The sequence below is a fragment of the Oenanthe melanoleuca genome, chromosome 2 (genome assembly GCF_029582105.1).
Source record: "Oenanthe melanoleuca isolate GR-GAL-2019-014 chromosome 2, OMel1.0, whole genome shotgun sequence".
In the NCBI taxonomy this organism is placed as follows: Eukaryota; Metazoa; Chordata; class Aves; order Passeriformes; family Muscicapidae; genus Oenanthe; species Oenanthe melanoleuca.
In genome coordinates, this window is record NC_079335.1 from 71,056,663 (window position 1) to 71,081,907 (window position 25,245).

Genomic DNA, 25,245 nt, shown 5'->3' on the forward strand with positions numbered 1-25,245 from the left:
AATAAATGAAATCAAGAGTAATGCAAACTTATTTACAGAAGTTTTGTACAAATTTCCAACCATCTAACATTATAATAATATTTAATGATCCCCTCTAAAGGGTTTATGAACTTCATTTTATACCTAGATGCCTCCTCACTCCTATTTTACCCACAGAAACCAATACTTGTGAATGTACAAAAGGCACCACAAGACAAGGAAAAACCAAAAAAGAAGCAAATTGAAAATACTAGCACATATCCTATACATTAACTGGCTAACAGTTGCAAAGTGATAGCAAAGGAATTGAACAGAAGTAACCTCTTCTTAAAAAGACATTATGTCTAAGACCTGTAGAGATACTGTAAATATGTCTTTCCTGTTTATAAGGAATAGCATTTTCAACACCATCATACTTCTCCCTAAGAACATTTCATATAAGATTACAATCATTTCTCCTCTGGCCTAGTGCATCCTAATGTGAGTTTCTTTAACTTTCAATGTAACACAATTACAAAGCAATTTTTTTTTCATAGGCTCTTGCATACTGGAATAGAAATACAATACCACCGTTTCAGAAAAAGACTTTTTCCCTCGTTACTAATGTTTGCTTTGGGGCAGGGGGAAGAAGGGGAGCAATTAAATTTATATGTTTTCAAAGTTCTACAGTTAAAGCTAAGAGGGAAAAAAAAAAGTTGAAAATAAATGTTCTCAACAAGTAAAACCCTGCAAGCAGTGATGTTTCTGATGTGCTCTAAAATGTTATCTCTGCTGTTCTGTTCCTGGGTGGAGAGAGAGAGAGAACTGCTACAATGCTAAACAAGTAAAGAACCAGTTTATGATTTATTTTTTTTTCCCAATTTTGGGAAAGAAGTCTTTTCAAATTGTTACTTAAAAACCTCCAGCATTATGGTTGCAGGCGAATTTTTGGACTCTCCTATCATTAAATTACACATTACAACAAACAAACAAATAAATAAATAAATCACACCATCTGCCAAAGAAAAACCTTGGTATAAACTAACACTTTCAACAAGTTTAAACTCAAGTTACCAAAGAGAATTGCTTTCTTTTCCCTCAGAAAACTGAACAAAATCACAAAGTGCATTGAGGATTCCAGCTAGCATTTTTCTTGTGGTTATCATGGAAGTCAAATAATTTCCCAGAGAATTCTCTCTCTAGTACATGTGCCTGATTGGGCTGCAAAGTTTCCTCCTTGCACCTTCCCTAACTAGACGAGGATGACCACTAGAAACATTAAAAATTGTGCTAAATATTTGAAAAGCATGCACAACGATAATCATTTCTGCAAAGCTGTAATCATACATTCTTTTACCACACTCTGGCACTGGAAGCCTGTACAACACATGGGATGAAACATAACCCCGGTTACGTGTCACTATCACACTGCTTGGTCTCATTGCACAACACTGAAATACCCTTTTCTGCAGCATTTATCAACATTACATGTAGACAAACCAAGAACTGAAACAACTTCTGCCCAAGAAGCAACTTGAAAATTCAATCCACAATGGCTACAGAGTCAACAGTCACTCCACTCCTCCCATTTCCAGAGAAAATTACTCTTCTTAAGCTTTTGACGGGTGGCACCACTGAAAGCAGGCTAAACACACACACATTGAAGACCACACCTATCATTTCATTGAACAGAACAGCTCATGAGAGCTTTCCAAGGTGATGCATTAGGACAATGCTGTCATGCAAACAAAATCTTTCGTATACCACCACAGCTAGTTTTTTTTTTTTTTTTTTTTTTTTTTAATCCAACAGCAGAAACACGCAAAGCAAACCGCAATTACAAACCTCAGCGCGAGCAAGAAATAAAAGACAATGAAGAAGGTTTCACCCACCTGGGATCTTTCTGAATGCTATCAATGGAAGGTGACCTAGCCAAGGTCCCTTCGGGTGGGATGGCTGGCCCAGATTTGCTGTATGGAGATTCAACAGAAGGACAATACTGCAGCTGTCGGTAGGGGTCTGCGTAATTGGAGGCGGGGCCGGCCGCATAGCTGGCCCTCTGGAAGGTCGCGGTTGCGTTCTGTGTGCCGTGTTGACTGCCTGTGCGCTGTAAGGGTACGGAGTCGACACCAGGGGAAGATGGGGCTACGACAGGAAAGTAGGGACAAAGTAAAAAATTGAGGACCTGTTCACAGAAATGGTTAACCAGGTCTAGGCAGAGGAAAAAAAAAAAACAAAAACACACATATAAAAGGGTTCAAAAAGAATGAGAAAAAAAACAAACAAAAAGAAACAAGCAACACTGTCATTTTCACAACCTTAGAAGGAAATAACCATCAAACAAATTTCTAAATGACATGCCAGTTCTGGACTAGAAGACCTTAACACCAATTAAACAGACTGGAGAGATATTTTCACCTGGGGTTCTAACTGCACTAACACGAAATGAAGTGCAGAAGCAGCATGGGAATATTCAAGCTAAGGCTCACCACCACCACCATAAGCCAATGAGGCTTTTGCAGTCCTTATAGGGGTGGAAGTCAGTCAGATCCACCAACAGAAGGAGGATCAAAGCAGGCTCAAGAGTCCAAACTGGAATAGATGGCTCTACAGCAGAAGAAATATCCAGCCATCCCAGATTTCTAGCCCTGGTATCCATAAAGCAGATAAAACCAGACATCTGCAACCGAGAATCACTGCATATGCTTTGTTAACTCATCTCCTGCAAATTCACCTTAAGACTTAGGAGAGCGTTATTGCTAACTCAGTCTGAAAAAGAGCTAAGCACAAGGTGACCATGTAGATGTTTTAATGTACACCAGCAGTGGCTGCACTCATACACCACAGCTCAAGATTAATGCATTACCAGTTCTGAGCAGCTTAACCAATAGCTTTAAACTGACTTAATGCTTTTGCGACTCAAAAATCTTATTAATCTCTCTTGTAGCCCATTATCTTTGTGTTACAGCACTGGGTAGTAGAGATCCAGTCCACTGGATTAAACATGCAGTATTTTTGAAGCAAAGTCCAGTTAATGGCAAATGGATTATCACTGTAAGGGCAAGAGGACCAATACCCACACGATCTTTGGCCTGGAGACAGACACAAATTAAATGCTGGCTCTGCTCAGAAGAAAATTTGGACAGTTTGAAGCAGCACATGAACTCATGGTGGCTGCCATTTCCTCGTGTCCCAAGACAACAAGAATACTTTTGCCAAAAGGAGTGGCCAGAGTCCAGGGCTATTTTTAGCTGGGTCGAATTCATATGCTAAACTCCAGACAAAACCACATACTGAAGACATTGGTTTTCGTAACAGATTTCCCAATCATTTTTCATTGGCATGCACATTTAAAAATAAATATTTAACGCATTATAGGTCCATAAAAGGGTTTTTAAGCATTTTATCTCAAAGTGTCAGCAAATAAAATACAGTGGGCTTTAAATAAAATTAGTATGGTTTTCTGTGACCTTGTACTTGTCAAAATTACAACACATGAAAATTTTAAATTTATATTGAATTTTGACTTATTTTCATTTTTTTTCTTACGGTTCTGAAGTATTTAATTTTATAATAGCAAGTATTGTAACTTTACTGCAAACATAAGAAATGGGATCACCCACTCATCTATCATCCCATCCCTCGAAGTTCTCAAGGTCAGGTTGGATGGAGTTTGAGAAGCCTGATCTAGTTGAAAGGGTCCCTGCTCACTGCATGGGGCTGAAACTGGATGCCCCTAAAGGTCCCTTCCAACCTAAACCAGTCTATGATTCACATTTACTCATATATATATAGCAACATTTTGCATGTAGTGTTTCAGTTCAATTACTAGTGTGTGCGTGTATATATATATACATACATACATACATACATATATATATATATGTATATCTATATACACACACCTCCTTAAGAAATTAGTAATTAAGACACACGGACATTTTCATAAAACTGCATCAGTTCAAATACATTAACAGTATTAGCATATTAGCATATTTATACATCCCATGCAGAAATCATGCTAAATTCAGTGTTAGAAAGACAAACATCACATTTTAACAGAAAATACAGAGTTCAAAACCAAAATCGGGTGCCTTGTGAGAAAAAGAGTAATAAAACAAGTTAGAGAAAACACTAGTAATATTTTCAAGTGAAAAAGAGAAAATATAATTGTATACTGACATAGCATGCTCTTAAGCACTGTCATTCCATAGAATACACTACTACCTTTTGACAAATTATAAGGGGAACTGTGAAAAAACTCTACAACACCAATATTGCTGAAAACAAGAACTTCATCCTAACGTTGATTGCTTTGCAAAATATTCCAGTGTATTTCCTTCATCTTCTTTGCAAGACAGTTCAATGGAAATAGTGTTTGTTTTTAAATTATTTGAAAAGTTTTCTATTTTCTTCTTTGTCTTATTATCAAAATAGATATTTATATGCACTGAAACTGGCTGTCATCCTAACACCTACAAGCTTCTCAAGTCACTCTGATTCATTTCTCAAATTACCTTTCCAGCAGACTGTTACTTCCTTTTGAATTTTATCACAATGAACATAGAAATGCCATATTCCGAATATGAGAATGAAACAAATCTATGACTAAAACATTCACAATAGTGTTTATTTGGACAGTGTTACCAAGATAAATTAAAAGAAAAACAAAAAACCCAAACAACTAACACTTTAGAAAAATGTCTACATCTAACTTCACTACATCCGCTGTCATTTACTGTAAAAGGGTTATGCTTCAGCAGACATTTTTACAAAAATAAGTGTATGTAAAACTGAAGCAAAGTCATCTTCTGCCAATACATTTCCCTTGCTTAAACAAATCCCTTTGGCAACCAAACCTGCTGACTGAACTGTGGCTCTTTTAGGCTATGGCAAACTATTGAGATCTCCTTTCTATTTAGCTATTCAAACAGCAAAGCCAGAGTGATTATGTCTAATGAAACACATTCAGAAGTCTCTTTCCTCACCCACAGTAAATCTTCTCTGAGCACAGGGCATCCAGAAGGCACACACCTGGACAGAACCAGAAAGCATTCATATACCAGTACATTTGCAGATGTTCATGAAACCTTTTAACCTGTTTTGCAGTTGAAGATACTTAGACCTCTCTCTAACTTTTGCATTTGACTGTCCTTTCAAATCCAAGCCAGCTACACTTGGACTAGAACCAGGTCAGTTTAGGTGAAATGACAAGGATAGGGAGTTTGCCCCAGCAAGGGAAGAGAGGGACAAGAAGGAATTGTAGCAGGACTGTTTATGGAGAAATAGGCTGTCCTTCCCCCTCCCACTAGCTTGAGATCAGGCCTTTTTGAAGCAGAATCACAGTCAAGTCACATTGTTACCCTGGGTCTACCACTAACTCTATTCTACCTCCAAACAAAGGTAAAACAAAAAGTCGTAAGCACCCTGAAGAAGCAGGTTTAGTTTTGTGAAGCTTGAAGGTAAAGGTGTCCAAAACTCACAATGAGATCAAGATTAAAACCAAATAAGCTGAAGGACTCAAAACCTTATTTATCTTACCTATTGTGTCTTACCTAAGTGACCACCCACAAAACCACTGGTTTCAATAGTGACTCCTTCCCTCACTTTTTAAGAACTTACATGGAAATTCAGTGGATTCTGAATGTCAGGTAAGTTCTGAAGCTCTGTTTGATCCTTTTGCACTGGTCAGCCTCCCCACGGCTCCTCCCTGGGACTGCTCAGCACAGTGGCCTTGCAGAGACACAAGTAGAGGGTGAAAGGCACCTGACCACCCCTCCCAAGTGCCCCACTCCAGACATGCAAGAGGGGCTTGCATGGTCCATGACCAGCTCATGCTGGACGGAGAGTCACGGCACACACTCTGCTGCAGCCAGCAAAAACCCAGTACAAAAATGCCATGCTCAGGTGAAGGCCAATAAACCTCTATATATTATCAGTATTTTAAAATTCAGTGTAAGACCTCTCCTTGAAAAGGAGAATTTTAATTTTGGGTTGAGAGAAGGGTTTCACTGAGAATTTCTGAAATGAGAATTTTGCAAGTGTGCATTTCACATTGTGCAAATCAAGAACTAGGGTCTCAGTGATCCCAGTTTGTCCTCTAAACATTTAAGATCTTGCTTTAATTTGTCATGTCATTAATACTTAAAAGATACTGTATCATCTCAGCCCATCACTACTCCAACCAAAATCACATACCCAGCAAATAGAGTATCCGGGCTACCACACAGACATTTAGTACGTTCTTAGAAATATTTGTCAAAGAGAAAGAAAAGTATAATAAATATAATGAAAACCCTCTGATAACCTGATATATGCCCTGATTATAGTTCTCTGATTGCAGAAATAACATATAGAAAAACCAGTACTTATAATTTTATTTGGCTTCTACACAGCATTAATAAATATATCACAAGTTTTATATTAATGTTGATAATTTAGGTGTATCACTAACTGTGCTCATAATGTGATACTCAGAAGCTGACTTCCAGCTTGTCAATGCTTTTTTCACATCTGTGGCAGATGTTAGGAAATACTAACAAAATGTAAAAAGCAAGAACACCTTGATCTAGGCATGGATACTATTGCACCATACCTGAGCATCTTAGGGAGATCAAGTTTGCATATGAACTGCTAAAAAGTTCAGACTTTCTAGAAGCCAAAGGACATTTTGCCCTGTTAACATAGGAAAGATCAGATCTTCAAAAATTATAAACTCATTAATGAGAATTATCTTGCTACACCTGCTTGCTGAAAATTACCTCACTGATGCTGCTGTTTGACTTGCAGGTATTACCTTCTAAAATTTTCCTCTTACCATTTGATATTATGACAATCAGTTCCTGTTTCTTTCATGGAGATTTCAAAATTATTTTGTTTTCTCCCTTTATTTTTTTCTTCGCTGATTTGCACTTGCAGTTGATTTATACTCTCTCATGAAAGTTGAAAATTGGATCCCAGTGAGACATCTTTTCAGTGCAAAGTATGCCCACCATCCCTCCATGAGTTCATAAATGATATAAATGCAGTGCATTCTGTTGGTATCAAATTTATAGGAAGATTTATAAAGCAGATGCTTTTCCCACCTAATATACTATAAAAATAACACAGTGCATTCTCTGTCAATTAGGAAAAAACTCATCAAGCTTGGTGTATAAACACTTTAACTCAAAATGCTGAAATGAGTGTTTTAAAGCATGTACCTGTCTTTTTGCAACAGAAGTTTAAGAAAATAGATGTTAAGCTAGCAGGGAATTGGCAATCCAAAGGAATAAGCACAAATAGTCAATTTTAACACTGTTCAAGATACATGGAATTACATGTAACTAATAAGAATAATAACAATAATAATAACAATAATAATAATAATATAATAATAATAAAATAATAATAATAATCATAATAATAATAATAGTAGCAATAATTTGCTTAGCAGTTACTTTTAGGAGAACTTTTCCACATGGGAAATACAAAATTTTAGAGAAATACATGGTTGAGGGTAACCGAAAATATTTACTGAAAGAGAAGAAAAAACCCTCCCTAGTAATTGATATTAGCAACTACCTCTAATGCTGTTAATATTTGATAAAGGCACTATCATATCCTCTGCTCAAAGTACACATGCACAAGGAAATTTGTACTTCAGACATGCAAAGAGAGAACAAAACAATTAAAAAAAAAAAAAAAAGGGAAAATACTACAGGACTTCAAGATACAAGGCCTCAATTTCAATTTCAAATATTTAGGACCTTCTGCAAATACCAATACCACAGGAGTTCTGTGGAGGTTGACAACTTTGCTATGTGACTTCTCACACTCAAACCAGAAAAAACACTGTCAAAGCTATTACAACTTTCTGTTTCTCTTGTTTTCCATTTGCTCCTCCCTCACTTTTCTACACTATTTTATCCTATTCAGTTTTTCTTGCAATCAAAATTCCGGCCTCCCAATTCTCAGCCAGAGACAAATGAAAATGACTTTTTTAGCAAATCCTTCTTTGCTTCCTCATGAGGTGAGCTCTTCACCAGCCAGCCAGCCTTTGTTTTCAAACACATCAGCCCTTTAGGGTTTCCTGGACTGTTCCACCTAATTCTTTCTGCAGACTCCAGCTTCCTCCAGATGCTCCTATTTTGTGTAAATCAGGGGAAATACCACCTCTTCCTCCAATCCCGAGCTTCCCCATGCTCAGCTCCATGCTTTAAACAGCTGGTCATGGCAAACAGGTCTCCCTGCTGCACAAGGTGTATCTTTTAAGGGAACTTAGCACAACATACAGGGGAAATGCAAGCAAACAAAAGAAATTGATACAGAACAGGATGGTGCATAGCAAAAACGGCCTCTTTTCCACCCACGAACATCTTAGTCATAATTTCCTCAAGTACTGGTTATACCTACTGTCACACCTACTTGTAATTAGCATGTCTACAAGCTGGTGCAAGTAGGTATTCAGTAATATTTTAATCATCAGATGTTTTCATGACTTGGTGAGGAAGAAGCCTTTTTATCAAGGCAAAATCCCTGTGTCTACCAGATGCTATCACAGGAGATTTATATTTTTCTCACTTTTCCATCCCATCTTCAAAACCATAGGTAGCTGTTTAGCTGCCACACTCCTATGGCTATAGAAAATACTCAAGGCCTCTCTCAATTATTTAATAGGCTCATTGCCACTGCTGCCAGCTGTAAAGTACTAATCCTAATGAAGGTCAGAAACATATTCAAAGTTAGTGTACACTCCAACCATTTGCTACTTGATTCTTTGAAAACTCTTAAAATCATCTGACCATTGCAATATCTACATGCCATACTTCTGCAGAATTCCTTGCTCCAGAGAAACCACAGAAACATCACCTGTGCTCTGTATATTGTGTTCAATAAGTCTTACAATACAAAAACTGACAATCTTTGAAGACTGAAGAACTGAGGTATCCTTTCAGTTCCTTTTTCTAAGAGTGTTCTTTAGATCTAACACTAATTGCAACAATAAGGCTGAACATTCCTTTGCTTAGAAACTGATATTTTTTCTATGATGCATAAAGAGTCAGTCAAAGAGAATACTGCTTCCTTGGTTTCTGAGCTATTCCTCTATTTACATTACAGCTGTTACCTGGTCACTTTGAAGGCTTTTTGTCTATCTTGTTCCACTTTGGTTTTCCCACTCTCACATTGCATCTCAGTTTCCCCCTTTTTCTTTTTTATTTTTTTTTTTTTCTATTGGGGGAAGTTTTATAACTGCTACTGGCTAACTCTCAGCATATGGAATGATTTTCTTCATCGTCAATGTAGACTTGGCATTTCCTTACTACAAATTATTTTACTTATGGGTTCATTAGGTCATTAGGTGATTAGCTGGAGTCAATCTGAAATCACCTGGTGCCACCAGGGTTGGCAATGGAAGAAAATGACTTTATGAATGAAGTAATCTATAAAGATTTTTGTACCTCTAAGCAAATGTTAATGCAGAAACAGGTAGATGAAGTAATTCAGTGAGCAGCAATGGTGACAGAATTTGCATCACAGAAACTTGTATTTCAGTTTAATAGATATAGTAGCTGAGATGAGTGAGTTCCTGCCCAAGCTTATTTTGCAACAATGCTTAATGAGCCTTCAGTGAAGCCTGAAGTCCAAACCTGAATGCAGCCTCTTTCACAGACAGGTGTGTCAGAGACTTCACTGCTGTGCACCATCTCACAACCCCCTCACCCATAATCTTCTCCAATTCTACATCCTTCCCTCCATCATGAGATTCCAGAGTTATGGGGTGTCCAACACAGTAACACAGCCTACATCTCAAAGGCTGTATCTCAAAAGCACATATACATATATAAAGCATCATTTAAAAATCCACATAGTTTCAAGTGGACACCAGAGTTTTATGAAGATATTAGAATTTCAACTAGAAGAAGCCTCATTTTTCAAGTTATCAGTATTAAGAAATATAATACTCCTTTCCATCCATAGTAACAGACTGCATTTTAAATCTGCCAGATTTTAATCTCACTAATATATGCAACTTTCATTCTCAGGCTCAGCTTCTACCATGTTTCAGTGATGCTGCTCTGCACGTAAAAAATGCTGCGTACACATAATGCGAAAATCAGATGCCAGCTCTGGCTGCTGAAGAAGTTATTGCCAAGATCTTTTCTCAGATTGTGTCTTCTCTCTCTGAGCTGCATCCCTCAGTTTAGGGAGAACATGCAGTTTAATTCATTTGTTTCATGAGCATTGAAACAGAAAAATCAACAACTGCCCTTTCAGAACTTGACATACTAAAATTCATCACGGGAATTTCCTCACTAGAGATAAAATTGAACCCTGAGCAATGGCACATTAGGAGATGTATACATCATTTTCCTTCTCTTTGCAGTACATTCTGTGTGTGGGACAAAACGACCCAATCCCAGCAAATCCACACAGACCACACTGCTACACAGAGATGAGCCTACTGAAACTAAATCTCTGCTTTCACACCTAAAACAACCTTCTCGAAATTTCTCAAGTTTCCTGTCCATCTGGCCAGCATAAAGCTGAACACATGGACAAAAGTCACAGTTAATATACAGAAAGATATATAAATAGCATGATACAATAACAGATTAACAAACTACACTGAATCATGCTGCAGCCATCAAGCACATGGACATCATCTTCTTCAGATTTAGACTTTTCTTCATTTAGGGCAGTGTAATCCTAAATAGTAAAGTGGCTACTAAATGGTATTTCTTAGAACACCTTACTCAACTTCAGCTATTTTAATTAGTAGTTCCCACTCTGGAATAGACAGTTGTTTTGTTATTAAGGTAATCACATTTGTGCTACAGTGCCAGACCATGGGATATGTTCACCTTAAACATTAACCTAACTTCTGCAAATGATAGTTTAAAAGTTGTTTCTCTATTAAGTACTCATTTAAGTAAAAAACTACTGTATTTGTATATTTGTACTCATAAAAACTACATGTAAACTGCTGAAATTATGACAAAGGGATAGCTCTAAGAGTAGCCAGTCTTGTAAGAAAAAAAAAAAAAAAAAAAAGAATGAGTACAGCTTGAGTTAAAAAAAAATGGGCTGGTGATTTTTAAGAGTGCCTTTAAATGCAATACTGCAGAAGGAATGACCCCCTAACAAAAGATTTAGTCATCTTAAAGACATTACTGGGTAGTTACCTCAGGCATAGCAGTGTTTTTTTTCAGCAAAGATTTACAAGAATGAGATTTATGAAAGGTGTTTGAATTGCATTTTTATTTCATGAATGACAACCTTGCATTTCTATGCAATACTGAAGTAGATAAATGAGAATGTATGTCCTGCATCACCAAAATCTAATGTGATGAATCTTTAAACAGAAACTACACCTGTACAGTAAATAGATGACAAATACACCTACAGTTTCTGGCACAAACACTATATTTCCTCAGTAGCGGCAGATGAGATTTACAGGGTATGTACTCCCCTGAGCAAGATTTTATAATCACAGCTCTCCCTCAACAGGTGGCAAAAGTCAGGGGGCACCTGAGAAATGCTCAGACATGTTACAAGTCATTCTTCTATAAACAAAGAAGAAGAGAAAAATTAGAAAATACACAGAACAAAATACAAGCCTCTGGAGGTATCCTGCTCATGGGACACAGGAAAGGGGTCATGGATACTAACCATTCTAAAAGGTTTACATTCTGACTGATAAAATCTTGTCTGTCTTCATATGGGTGTAATTCCTTTATGTCACCCAATCATGGGCCCAGTACTTTGAAATTACAACTATCTTATTTGGAGAAATGCTTCTGCACTATAAGGGGAACATTGCTTTCAGATTATAAAGGTGATTCTTCAGGGTTTTAACCTCTGGCCACATCCCTCTCCATTTCTGTCCATAGGATACTGCTGAAGTTGAAAATAGTGTGTTTTCTTATTCTTCTGCCAAATTTTTATTAGGAAGGAAATAAAATAGAAAATTCTTTCTCACAGAAAGAGAAAAAACCACCTAAAAACATATATGAAAGACTATAACACAGCAAAGACTATATGAGAGAACCTGGATCTGACAAATGAAATGGGATTATGACTTTGTATTGCTTAGATGTGATTTGTTATTCTTTATGCAGATTACTAAGGTATTTTCTGCTCAATTTACTTTGTACTGAAGATTTGTTCCCTGCTTGCTTCCTATAATTCTCTCTCCCAAAACAATGTTATCAAGTGGATGTCAGTTAGGAGTACAGGTCTATTATCACAACATTACCAAACTGAAAGAGATGCAGTCGCAGGAATAATTTTTCTTTTTAATTTCTCTGAAAACATTATGTCCTATAGCCAGAACTCCATGCTGTGTGATTTATCAGCATGATCCTCAATTAATCTGCAGCTGTGCCATCACAGAACATCCATGTACAGCACATCAGCTGGTGACACAACAAAACAATCTGTCTCCCAGCCAGATAAAAAGCCACCACCTAAGCAGAAAGAAGCAATATTTAGTATTTATAATCTAACTCTTTTAGATCACAAAGAATGAAAAATTAAATACACATTTAAGAAACAGCATAAAGGACAAACGGTTTAATCTAAATGGGGCAAGTGAAAGCTGATACATCTGCTGCTCCTCCTTTTCCCCTGAACTAATAATTTTAGAGACAAATAAAGAAAAAAATATATTTGAAACCAACATTCCCTTTTTCTTTTAAATCAAATATTTGTAATACACAAAAGAGCATGTAACAGGTAACTTCATTAACAGCTAGATGCCATTCTGAAGTTAATTACTATGCCATTGGTACTCCCTGTTAGAACCTGACAATATCTAACTGCATGTACGATTTTTTTTCTCCTCTAAGCCCCTTCAGATTCCTTTGACTCATTAATTTTAAATCTGTGGAATTGAAAGGGATATATCTGGTTAACTAAATTCCAGTTCCCTGCTGAAAAGCAATACTTAACCCGTGAAAGGATAACTGTCCATTAACTGGGATATAAACTGCTCTTTGGAAACTGCCACTGGTGATATGCAAGGATCAGACTTCTGATTCCCAAAGCTGAAGTCATGTTTGCATACCTTTCAGGTGCAGAAAACTGAACCAAGCCCTTTGTATGTGATTCATCATGACATTAAAATTGCAGTCCCTCAATGTCATTTTACATAGCCTCATTTTATTTCATGCTATGTTAATTTTCTAAATTTTCTTCAGCATGCTTAAATCATAAGATGGCTTCAGTGATTTGAAACAGCTAATAACAAACAAGTTACCAAGGGACCATCAAAGGTATGTATCTCCAAGTAAAGTTTAAAAAAAACCACACTACTATTTGTTTCAAATATCATCTAAATATTAAGTATCAAATGCAAGGCGCAGAAACCCGTGGTATCAATACAGGTTGGGGGATGGACAAATTACAAGCAGCCCTGACCAGAAGGACCTGGGGGTGCCTGGTGGATGAGAGGCTGGACTTGACCCAGCCATGAGCACTAACAGCCCAGAAACCAATCCTGTCCTGGGCTGCATCCAAAGCAGCGTGGGCAGCAGGGGAGGGAGGGGATCCTGCCCCTCTGCTCTGCTCTGGTGAGACCCCACTGCAGTGCTGCATCCAGCTCAGCACAAGAACGACAGACATGTTAGAGCTGGTCCAGAGGAGGGCCACAGAGACAGTGAGAGGGCTGGAGCACCTCTCCTATGATGGAACACTGAGAGAGTTAGGGTTGTTCAGCCTGGAAAAGAGAAAGCTTCAGGGAGACTTTAAAGGGTACCTGAAGGGGGCCTGAAACAAGCTGGAGAGGGATCTTTTAGCAGGATTGTTGCAACAGGACAGGAGGCAATGGCTTAAACAGAGAGTCTAGAAAGATGGAAGGTTTTTTTTTTTTTTTTTTTTTTTTACAATGAAGGTGGTAAGGAGCAACTGCAACAGGCTGCCGAGAGAGGTGGCAGATGCCCCATCCCTGGATACATTCAAAGTCAGGTTGGACAGGGCTCTGAGCAAACTGGTCTGGTTGAAGTTGTCCCTACCTACTGCAGAGAGTTTAGACTACTGGATCTTTGGAGGTCCCTTGCAACCCAATCTATTCTATGACTCTATCATTCTGTTTTAAACTATTTCATAACCATTAAAAAACCCCAAAAAATTTCAAAGGTCAAAAGATTAAGGTTTAAAACCTTAAAAATGGTATAAGAACAGTTTATCTGTAAAGGCAGACACATAAACACAGTTTGTGATAAAACACTATTACAATAAAGTAGCTTAATTGTTCTTGAAAGAAGAGTAAATCACTCTAAAGGATTCAGACATCTAAATTTTAAGTATATCAAATTTCTGAGTATTGGAAAATAGCTTCACAATATGTAAAAAACACACATTGAAATAATGACTTTTAAAAATTTCAAAGATATTCACTACTTTACTATATACCAAGACAAATATTTACAGTCTTGTGAAGATGATGTACTTTGGCTCAATTCATGCATCCTTTGTAGCCTCATTCTACTTTTGTACAGGACAACAAAGGAGGTAAGAGGCATGACAAAATGTTGAGAACCAAAGAAAGGCTAAGCTGACCAGCATAAAAACATACAGCAAATCAAGCCCTTGGGTATTTCAAAGCAGCATTAAGAAGTCCATCCTCCTCCCTCCTTGCTGTAAAAATCTGTTAAAAACATTTCTTGGAGCTACTCAGCAGTCGCTGTTCCCACAGATCTCTGGCTCCCTTGGTGGCCAAGGCAGGGTCATGGGGCAGAGAGCAGCACTCGCTCCCAGGACAAGGCAAGGTCTCTGCCCCACCATGCCAGCTGCAGAGGGAAGGCAGGGCAGACACAAGGAGATGGTGGCCACTGCAGCTTTCCAGAAGCCACTCCACAATGCCAGTCTACCAGGTCAGTGAGATGGAAGTTTCCAGAGGTCAGGCCTTTCCTACAGGGAGGCAGTCCCCAGGGAGAAGGGGCACATGACATATGAGCCTGTTTCTGAGAACCTGGATACTCTGCTTCATTTGTGCAAAGCAAATGAGAAGAGGAGGAGGTCAGAGCCATTGGAGCACCTCAAGAACCAAAACTAGCAACCTCCCCTCCCTGCAAAAAAACCAAAAACAAACTAAGAGTACAATTAGTTTTGTATGGGCTGTTCCTGCCCGGGGCAGAAGACAAATGGGGATTTGGCTTCTCCTTCTCTTCTTCTCCTTTAGGTCATGAATAGAGACATGATTCTCACCACAGACAACTCATCAGACAGAACAAGGAGGCAGCTCAGTCACATTGTGAGAAAACCACCAGCCCAGTGACAAAAGGAGGACCAGGTTTTCTTGTACACCTTCTCCTTGGACACTGCTTAAACTCCAGGACAGCAGAAGCCCAGGCCTAATGCAGCAGGCATGAAGCAGCAAATGCTGCCACTGCCACCTGGCTCCTCTTCCCATCCCTCCAGCAGTATCTAGTCCATGAAGAAAGACTGGACTCCAGAAACAAGCACTGCTTCTATCCTACTAAAGCAAGACACACTTCTATAGGAGCAAGGCAACATTACTACAAGCAGCACTTGAGATAAGGCATCCCTTGGTGCAGACTCTTCCTTCAGCAAATGAAGTACAAGGCAGGAGTGGGATGGAAGGCAGAGAAGGTGACAAGAGCATCTGTCCAGATACACAATGGCAATTCTCACCTTTGGCAGTTTTTCCTGAGCTGCATCACAGGACAATGAAATATTGCCACTGGAAAATGGCCAGGAGCAACAGATAACTTTCCTTTGAAAAGCAGCTGCCTAGGCTGTTCACAGCTCTCCAGTTGGCATTCTTGCTCCACACAGAAAGCCAGCTTGCAAATAGACATATTTCTGCTTTGCACCGTCCATCACAAATTCCATGGGCCTCTTCTCCTGGATCAGTACTCTGTGCCACGGTGCCCAGGAAGTGGTGCAGCCTGTGACAGCACAGCTTTTGGTAACAGACATCTTCAGAGGTGCTGGTGCACTGGTGGAAGCACTCAAGCATCAGTGGGAGGAATCCCAGGGAGATGGACCTGGCCTGAAGGAATGGAGGCCATCAGAGAAGCCTGAGGGCAGCCTGGCAACTGCCTGCATACACAGGACATTGGGCAGCTCTGAAAGTAGCACAAGAAGTGCTGCAGGAGTGCACCTGCCACAGACATGTTCCCCAACAGGTAACTCATTGCAAGAGTATGCCTGATAAGCCCTTCAAATCCCACCCTAAGCAACTCTTCAGAGACAATACAAACTTTTACTGCTTACCCTTCTACTATCCAACCTCCTGTCAACAAATCCTTCCTTTCAGGGTTCTCTTTAATTTCAGCACTATCAATCACACACACTACTCCTCATTCTCCTAATGCTCTTAGAAAGGTCTTTGCAGTACCTTGCATGCCCTATCTTCATCGAGGAGGAGCTCTGTGCACCCAGCACTTCAAGGAGCACCAAGTGGTCATGTAACCACACAAAGCTGCTGGACTTTGAAGTCCCTTCAACTATGACAGAACTGTGTCACAACGCCTTCCACATGGTGATCTTTGGGTGACTGAGAGAGACCATTCCCAGGCCGTGCATCCCAGGCCATCCCTAAGCTCTCAGCCAGGCTGCCAGGGATCCCTGATGCCCGTGAGATGCACGTATCCTTCACAGAGCTGAGGACAGGTTCACTCCTCCAGTGCACCCTTGCCACTTTTGTAAGGCTGGAGTCAAAAGTACTCACCTGCAGCCCCTGAAACCAGTGAGTGCTCTTAAAGCACAAGTACTCTGCAGGTTTTAAGATGTAAATGCTCACAGTTCGCCAGCAGAACCAGTGCTCTTACACAGAAACACTTACTTTATCTGATAAAATCCCTCTTTGTAGAGAGTTCAGAACAGGCACAGATCTCCCATTTCTCGTCTCTCCCTCCCAGACCACTGAGGACACTACTCTTTCAAGGCTTTTACAAACCATATCTGGAAATTCCATCCTTTTTACAGAAGAGGTCTCATCTTTTTCTCTGAGGGACCACAACAGAAGCATGAGCCTCCAGACGGTGATGCCAGCCTCCGGGGGGTGATGACAACTGTTCACACAGACCCCACAGCTGCCAAAGCTGTGCTCCTGAGCTGCAGGTCAGCACTGACAGCCCACAACCAGAGCAGCAAGGATGCTCTGTGCTCAAGGCAGCCACAAAAATCCCAGGCTTGCAAAATAGTGTGATTTTGCCTGTTTTTGTGTTTGACGTGGATTAAATATCAGTAACTATAGACTAAACCTCTAGTTCAAAATTCTAATTCTGCAAATAAGCAAACAATCATTGATTCCATGTGCCACTCTGGCTGAAATGCAACCCTTTCTCTCTCTTAATTAACAGCCCTTTTCAAATCCCATCAGTATTCATGTAAATATCCCATCAAATAAGCTTATCTCTACTATATGAATAATTCAAAACCTTTAGGTTTATGAGGAAAATCAGCAGCAAACCTGCCTGAACAAAAATTATTAGTGTTGTTTAGCTGGATTACAAATACAAGCTATAAGTTGCTATTCAGTAAATTAATTAATTTGCTTTTTGTATTGTGTCTGAGTACTCCTCCAAGCACATCCTTTGAGGGCTCCCATTTCAAAAGGAAAATTTCACACTTACTGCTTTTAGTTGCAAAACTTTGGGCTGGTACTTTTTATATGAGAGAAAGCATTACCCTTTGAAGACCAAAAGGGATTGTTAAGGTAAAAGCTTAACAACCAAAAGAGTTTTTAAAGCTACTGCTGTCAAATTTGAAACATTATTTTTAGCTTAGACAGGATAACACACCCAGTTATAATTTATACCACAGGTACAGGCTGGCTGGAGAATGGAACAAGACTAGAACTGGGGAGACAGATTTGGAAGCATTCGTAGATTAAAAGCTCAATATGACCTGGCAATATGTGCTTACAGTTCAGAAATCCAACCATGTCCTGGGCTGCATCCAAAGCAGTGTGGCCAGGGAGGGGATTCTGCCTCTATGCTCTGGTGAGACCCCACCTGCAGTGCTGCATCCAGCTCTGAGGTCCTCTGCATAGGAAGGACAGGGAACTGCTTGAGAAAGTCCAGAGGAATCCACCAAGATGACCAGAGGGCTGGAGCACCTCTCCTGCGAGGACAGGCTGAGAGAGTTGGGGCTGTTCAGCCTCAAAAAGAGAAGGATCCAGGGAGAAGTTAGAGCCCCCTTCAGTACCTGAAGAGGGGCTACAAGAGCTAGAGAGTAACTTTTTCCAAGAGCACTAAGTGATAGGACAAGGGGGAATGGACTTAAACTTAAGGAGGATAGGTTTAGGTAAGACATCAGGAAGAAATTCTTTACTGTGAGGTTGGTAAGGCACTGGAACAGGTTGCCCAGAGAAGCCGTGGACATCCCATCCCTGGAAGTGTTCAAGATGAGGCTGGATGGGACTCTGAGCAACCTGGTCTAGTGAAAAGTTTCCTGCCAGTGACAGGGGAGATGGAATGTGATGATCTTTAAGGGCTCTTCCTACACAAACCATTCTGTGATTCTATGAAGAATTCATCCTACCTAAAGCTATTAGGGGAGATGCTCAGAGATGTTTTCTACCTTCTGCAGTATGTAGTGCAGAACTATCATCATGCATTTAATTCTCAAGTGAAATACAAAGAAAATACTGAAGTTAAAAACCAAAACATCACCCAAAAAACAGTGAGTATACAGAAAAAACAATTTATTTCACCCCATAGAGACATTTTAGCTTATTGAATTTTGCTTACAGAAGGTTCATTCACCTAGAAGATGAAAAACTCTTGAGGGGACTTTATCCTCAGTTGTGGAAACATTCTCGAATGCAGTATGTATTTAAGGGCTCCCAAAAGATAAAGAGATGATGTCTAGAGAAAGTAACCATTCTTGGTTTACTTTTTCAAAATAAGTGAAATTTTCAAATTCAGGAATAATGTGCTTTAAAATCAAACAAACAAAACAAACAAAAACCTCATAAAAATCCCCTCAAATCCACAAACTACAACAAAACAAACAAAAACCCCAACCAACAAAAAAAACACACCAAAAAAATTAAATGGTTTTTGCAAGTATAACTAACTTAATTTTTATTTCTAAAGGGCACTGTTAGCTGCAGAGAAAAAAAATCCAGGCTTTGGGCAGCATCTTTAGACTAAGTTTGCCTCCCTTTTCTTCCTGTCAGATGTGGAAAAGCACGTATCATCCTCACAATTAAAGCTATTTTTGTGATAGACAGAGTGTGAACTATGGTGTATGAAGGAGCACTGAAGTCTTAAAGCTCCCCACTTTGCCATGACTCATGCACACAGAATATACTGGTCATGAGGCCTTGGCACGTTATCTTCATGCAGTACACAGTAATCTACATTCCTCATATCTTACACCAAACAGCAATCTAGTCCTAAAATTATTTAGAAAAAAAATCTAACAATTAAACATTTAAGAAAACCCAATAAAGGAAAAAATACTTGCACAAACTTGAACTCCTTTCCATCCTTTCTGTTAATTTGAAAAAAATTTTATGGTTTCCATTGGAAAGGATATGTTCCTACTGGTATTTGTGCTAGAGGCAGGAGTCAGAGTTGATCCAATCCAGCTCAAAATTCCCTCTGAGAACTGACAGCTCTTCAGCCTGGCTGTGTGAAGGGCTGACAGCATCTGCAGCTGACAGCTACCAACAGAGCAACAGAGTGATTGGCCTGGCACACATCCATCTGCTTTCATTTCCCCTGACCCTGATGATAGGGGTGCAGAGGGGAAGGCAAGGGAGGATCAACCCAACACAAAACTGGACTGATGGGGTCTTGCTTCAGAGTGAGCCTGCAGCAACATTCAAATCAGCATCCCAAGTGGCAAAACAAAACTCACCTGCACAGGGCATGTTTCTGCTATGCATAACTGTGGGCTTTTTTAGCTTTTTCTCTCTCTCCTTCTAAACCCATCTTCATGTGTAACCAACTAACATCCCATGTCCCAGTTTAATTCACTGTAATTACTATCTATGTTGACCAGGTTTCCTTCCTTACAGAGGTGTCGTTCGCAGTACACTCACAAGACAGCCTGCTACTTCAGCACAGACAACCAAGGGATATTTTGCAAGCAAAACAAGAAACTCTCTTCAGGGCATGTGTGGGAAAGAGAGCATGATATAGGCAATATGAGGCAGCCACATGTGGAACAGGAGGCTAAGTTCAATAGAAGCAGTAGCTTCAATCACTACCACTGCCTCCACTGCTCACTGATGTAGGCAGAGGTTTTGTCCCCTTCACGCAAAGAACAGAAATTTTTCCTCATATAAATGTGTGACTATACAAAACATAAGACTATGCTAGTTTCTTTAACAGGAGGGAAATGGTGCAATAGTGCTCTTCAAAAAGCATAAAGTTGTTACAGGTATTTTGCTAGATAATTCTGCAGCTAAATTTCCTTTTTAAGATTTCCTCTTGTATTCTGAACACCCAAGCTTGAATAAGGCAGTAGGTAATGAAAAAACTGCCAGCTTTTCCCTTGGAGAAATGGGTTTCTTAAACAAGTTTCAAAAAATAGTTTTAAAAGAAAGCAAAGTATATTGCTCTGAAAAGTGCATTTAACTTTTCCTTGATGAAAATAGGAGTGATGTGAAAATGGACACAATCTTCCCTCTTTGATAACACAGCAAAGATGAAACACCAGAAATACTTACAATTCCTAAGGCAAGTTTCTTCAACATCTGCTTTAGGCTATTTTGGCTGTAGCATTTATATACTCCAATTATTATGTGCATTAAATACCATAAATATCCCTGTTGATTTTTGATCTATTTGTGGGTTCCAACATACAGCTGTATTTCATTTCGTTGAGAGGACATTCTGCAAGTAGGACTTGTACACCAATGCATTTCAGGGACAATCATTATTATTTATGGATAAACCAGTGATGCTAACAGCTTTTCCCTATGTTATAGTTCAATTTTATGTCTGTGTATCTATACCAAAGCATACCTCTGTGGAACAGAGGAAGAACATTTACTTATGATTTACTTTGAAAGCAAGTGTACAATCACTTAGCTTCATGTGGCAGGAACTTTGCAGTCCATTTGCAACACAAAAAAATACCTTTGTAAGCAAAAAAAATCCTAGCAATTTCTTCAGAGACAACAGATCTTTCTCCAAGGCAATACACTAGATCAACAGAAGTATTTTCTCTCCCCTTATGAGGATGCTCCCTTCCCCAATTAGCTTAACCTACTGTACATGCAGCATAACATTAAGTATTTCTCCCTTTTGTCTATGTCTTTGGGGTTCAGCTGCCATCTGCAAAAGCTATTTTATTTGACTGGCATGCACAGAACACATTTGGTTAAGCACATCAGGAAGAGAAGAAGAGTTAGTGGCAGAGAGTAAGTTACATATCTCATAGAAAGACAATCATGCAGGTTACATCCACCTACCTGTACTAGTGCGATATGTGCCTGTGTGTGCTGGTTGCAGAGGGTCCCCCTGACTCTGGCTGAGACTCCTCATAGGGGGCTTCTGATAAACTCTGTCTTCGTAAATAGGATCTATGTGGTGTTCTGGAGACTGCAGTGCCCTTAACTCGGAGCCAAGGTGGCTGTGCTGGCTGCTGTAAGATGCCCGAGACCCAGCTGCAAACAGATGTATAAGAGATGTTTAAGAGGGAGAAAACAAGAGACAAATACAGGATCTGATTATTAACATTTTACTTGAAAGTAGCATTGACACACAAAAAATAATTCCCCAAACAAAACTAAGTAGTAAGTGTTTTCAACATGCAAATCAAAACAGCAAACAAGGGCAGCTATGGCTCCAATTAACCACTTCAGCTGCATCATCCAGCTGCCTGCATCTACACCAAAATCCCACTTCTTCCAAGGAAACTACATATTTTGAAGAGATAGATATCATGATTATTATCTCTTCTTAAGCAAAGACCAAAGAACCTACCACATCCGGTCAAAAAAAAAAAAAAGAAAAAAATACCCAACTCTCCCCTTCAAAAAACAAAAAAGTCTCAAAACCAAACTAAACTCAAACAAGTCCCCTCACTCCCCCCCAAAAAATCCAAAACCAAAAAAAAACCCCAAACAAACAAAAACAAACAAACAAGAACAGGCAAAAGCTGTGCAATCCAGGAATGCCCTCAACTAAACGGGTCCAGGACTGAGGGAGGTACAAGAGTTGGGAAAAAAAGCAGCAGCAGTCAGAATGAGTTTCACATGTTACGCCTGTATCTGAAGATCTACAAATGAAATAAGCTGCAGTTGATGAAGAGATGTCATCTTACACGGAGGCTGATCTTTCAAATGCTTCACAAAAGTGCAATAGAATGGTTGTCCCTTATCAACATTTTGTCTTCAACACTTTGAAAAAGAATCAAGTTGCTAAGACTTTCTATGACTTAAATATCCTCGGAGAATGAATAAATTAAACACGCCTCCTGAAAAAATTATTTTAAGAATACAGCTTATTTCCTTTTTTTTTTTTTTGGCAAATAACAAGATCAAATGTGATTTTATTAAAACATTTTCTTATTCTACTATGAGAAAATAGATTATATTAGAACATTTAAAAAACAGACATATATTTCCAGTTGTGATTGAAGCTGTCACTTCAGTCCTTTTGCCACTCAGGTACTTCAGCTCTGTGGTCTGTTATCAAGATTGGCAAGGAGAGTCATGGGGATGCCATACAAACATTACACATTTAAGGTAAGAATGAAGCAAAGTAGGCAATAAGTATGCAAGTAACACTTGGCAAATGTCAGGTTTATACCACTATAAAGTGGTAACATGCTACTTAAGTGTTTAGAAAAGCAATCAAAGATACAACTATCATGCCCTTGCTGCTAGTTCTGTGGGGCTGAAGTCCTGGATGTAAATGATGTTCCACTGGCTGAGCTTGCACTGCCTCAGACCATAGGTGTAGTTATTCCTGCTGAAAGCCTCTGCCACAATCATTGTGCTGGCAGTGCTTTTGTTGCATAAACAGACACCAAATACTTTTAAAATGCAAAGCACAGATATAAAGTAAGGTGAGATAGCAACACAGGAGAGAAATGAGAAATATACACTGACACAACATTACTTAAACTTTAATACAAATTGTCTGGAGAAAAGAAGAATTTATTCTCTTTCCTTCTTCTAATCAGCTTGTGCCATATACGTGTTTTCTTCTGAACTTTTCAACATTCATCCATGTTTTTAGTGGAATGCCCTATTGAATATTTTTCCCTTCATACATTTGTCAGTCTGACTTGCCATTAGCACACTGCTAAAAGTTATTCTGTTGTTCCCCTTACTAGAAAGTCTGCCAAGAATCCCAAAGACATATTTTATCTCTAACTACAGCAATTATCCAGAAAGTTGATATTTCTATTTACAGAATTAAGTTCTTCATGGTCTATGTTTTCAAAGTGCTCTTTAGCCCTGCACCCTTGAGACTGATTTTCAGAACAGCTGAACTGCTCCCACCAAGGTCTAGTATCCTTCAGAGTGCCCTGAAAAACAGCCTGTTTTGGTTATGTCCAATTTTCAATGCATATTTGGTTCAATATGTACTCAGAGGAAAAAATTTGAGGAGAACATTTCAGACATTTAAGAGCGTATCAATAAACCAGACTTGCTACAGAATAAAGAATTACAACCCTTTCTAGAAGCACTACAATTCTTTTGCCTGCATACAAGTTAACAGTGCTTCTTGAACAATAGATTTTCTTCCTAATCGAGCTTCCTATAAACCAAAAGATTTTACCCACTGAACTCAGCAGCAGTATAATCCAGATATCAGCATGTTCCCAAACTGTTATGGTAATCTTCTGGTGAGGTGGGCTTAATTCAACCTCCTTCATACTCTACCAATAGTTCTGCATTTGCAAGTCCTGATACTAGTCTAAATAGAAGCTTAATATTAGTTTATTATGTTAATACTGAACAGAGATTTATTTGCAAATTACACATGTAATTCAGACTTTAACACTACTGTACTAAACAGTAAACACATGTATAAGCAGAGAAACTTTTTGACCAAAACATTTAACCAAAATGATTTGAACCACAACCAACCTTAACTGAAGACAGTTAAGTGGCAATCAAAAACAACTTCAAGGCATCTGAGTAACAACATTATGACTGAACATCACCCCCCAGGAAGTTCAAGAGTTAAAACCCTATCAGGGAGTAACTGCCACTATCCCCCTAACATTTCAAGAAAATTATGATTTCAACAGGTAACTAAAATATTTTCATTTTAGAAACTAAACCACTCCCAGAAATTTAGGCCATTTTAAAAGCATGTTTTAGCTTCAAGCAAAAATTATACTTTTCTATATGCAATTTTACTACACTATTTCCAAATTATCAGATATCAATATTTATACACAAAATACTACCACCCTTTAAGGTTTTTAAATATAGTTAAAACAACAAAAAAATCAGAAGATTTATAAAATATGTAATATCTAATGTAATATTTTTTAATGTTTCTATTCAATTGATATTTAAAAAACTACAACAGCAAGTTGATTTAAGTTTAAATTTCTTTTCGGTTGCTCTTGGAGGTTTTTATATGTATTATTTTATTCAAGTCTCAACTGAGGAGCAACAGTTTTTTGTTGAATATTTTATTGAAATATTAAAATCAACCTGTAGCTGTTATACCAAGAGTTACATCCGGGAAGGGTCACACAGATAACTTTGGGATTTCAGAGAACTGAATCCCACCTCATCTGCACACTCAACCTCCACCATACTCTGCTGCTTTGGAAGGCACTGGAGGAGACAGCTGAGATAACTGACGAGAACAAAGACCATGAACTCAAAGAACTGATGTCACTGAGAAGAGGTGCAACAGGTCTGCTGCCTGTATCCCAGGTTAGCAGCCAGCAGCTGCATCCTTTCCTACTCAAAGCTGCAAGCTGATCTGTATTGCTGCCTTCAAAAACACTTGCATTAATGCAGTTTGAAGCTCACAGAGGCTGGAAAAGCAATCAGGTCAGAATGGAAAAGCAGCAACTAATACACTACTAGGAAGCAACAGAACATAAGAGCACCAAGGTCCACAAGCAGTCTCACATTAAGGAGGCTCAGTGCCCTCAGAAGTGGTTTCCCTAAAGCCAGAGGCATCACAAATGCATGGCTGACACCAAACTGCACTTGCCAAACCCTGTTCTTAACCAGCTGCCATCCCCTTCACCCTGCTAATAGCACTGCACTTCTCTGGGTTGCCTGAAATCAAAACAGAGATGTGCACCAAGGCCACACCTTTTTCCTACATATTCTGAAAACTGACTTAGTCCTTCTCCCTGGCCACCCCACCCTGACAGCAATGCTGTTTTTCC

General features: G+C 39.0%; 1 protein-coding gene across 4 annotated transcripts in view; it reads right to left on the minus strand.

Moving 5' to 3' along the window:
* The window catches only part of CTNND2 (catenin delta 2), a 511,553-nt gene that overhangs the window by 224,959 nt on the left and 261,349 nt on the right, over nucleotides 1-25,245 (minus strand). For all 4 annotated transcript variants that reach the window (XM_056485067.1, XM_056485066.1, XM_056485065.1 and 1 more), the window contains exons 7-8: nucleotides 21,341-21,535; nucleotides 1,851-2,103 (exon numbers count right to left, since the gene is read on the minus strand). In XM_056485067.1, the coding sequence (XP_056341042.1) occupies nucleotides 1,851-2,103; nucleotides 21,341-21,535 (448 nt within the window). The remainder of the gene's footprint in view (nucleotides 1-1,850; nucleotides 2,104-21,340; nucleotides 21,536-25,245) is intronic.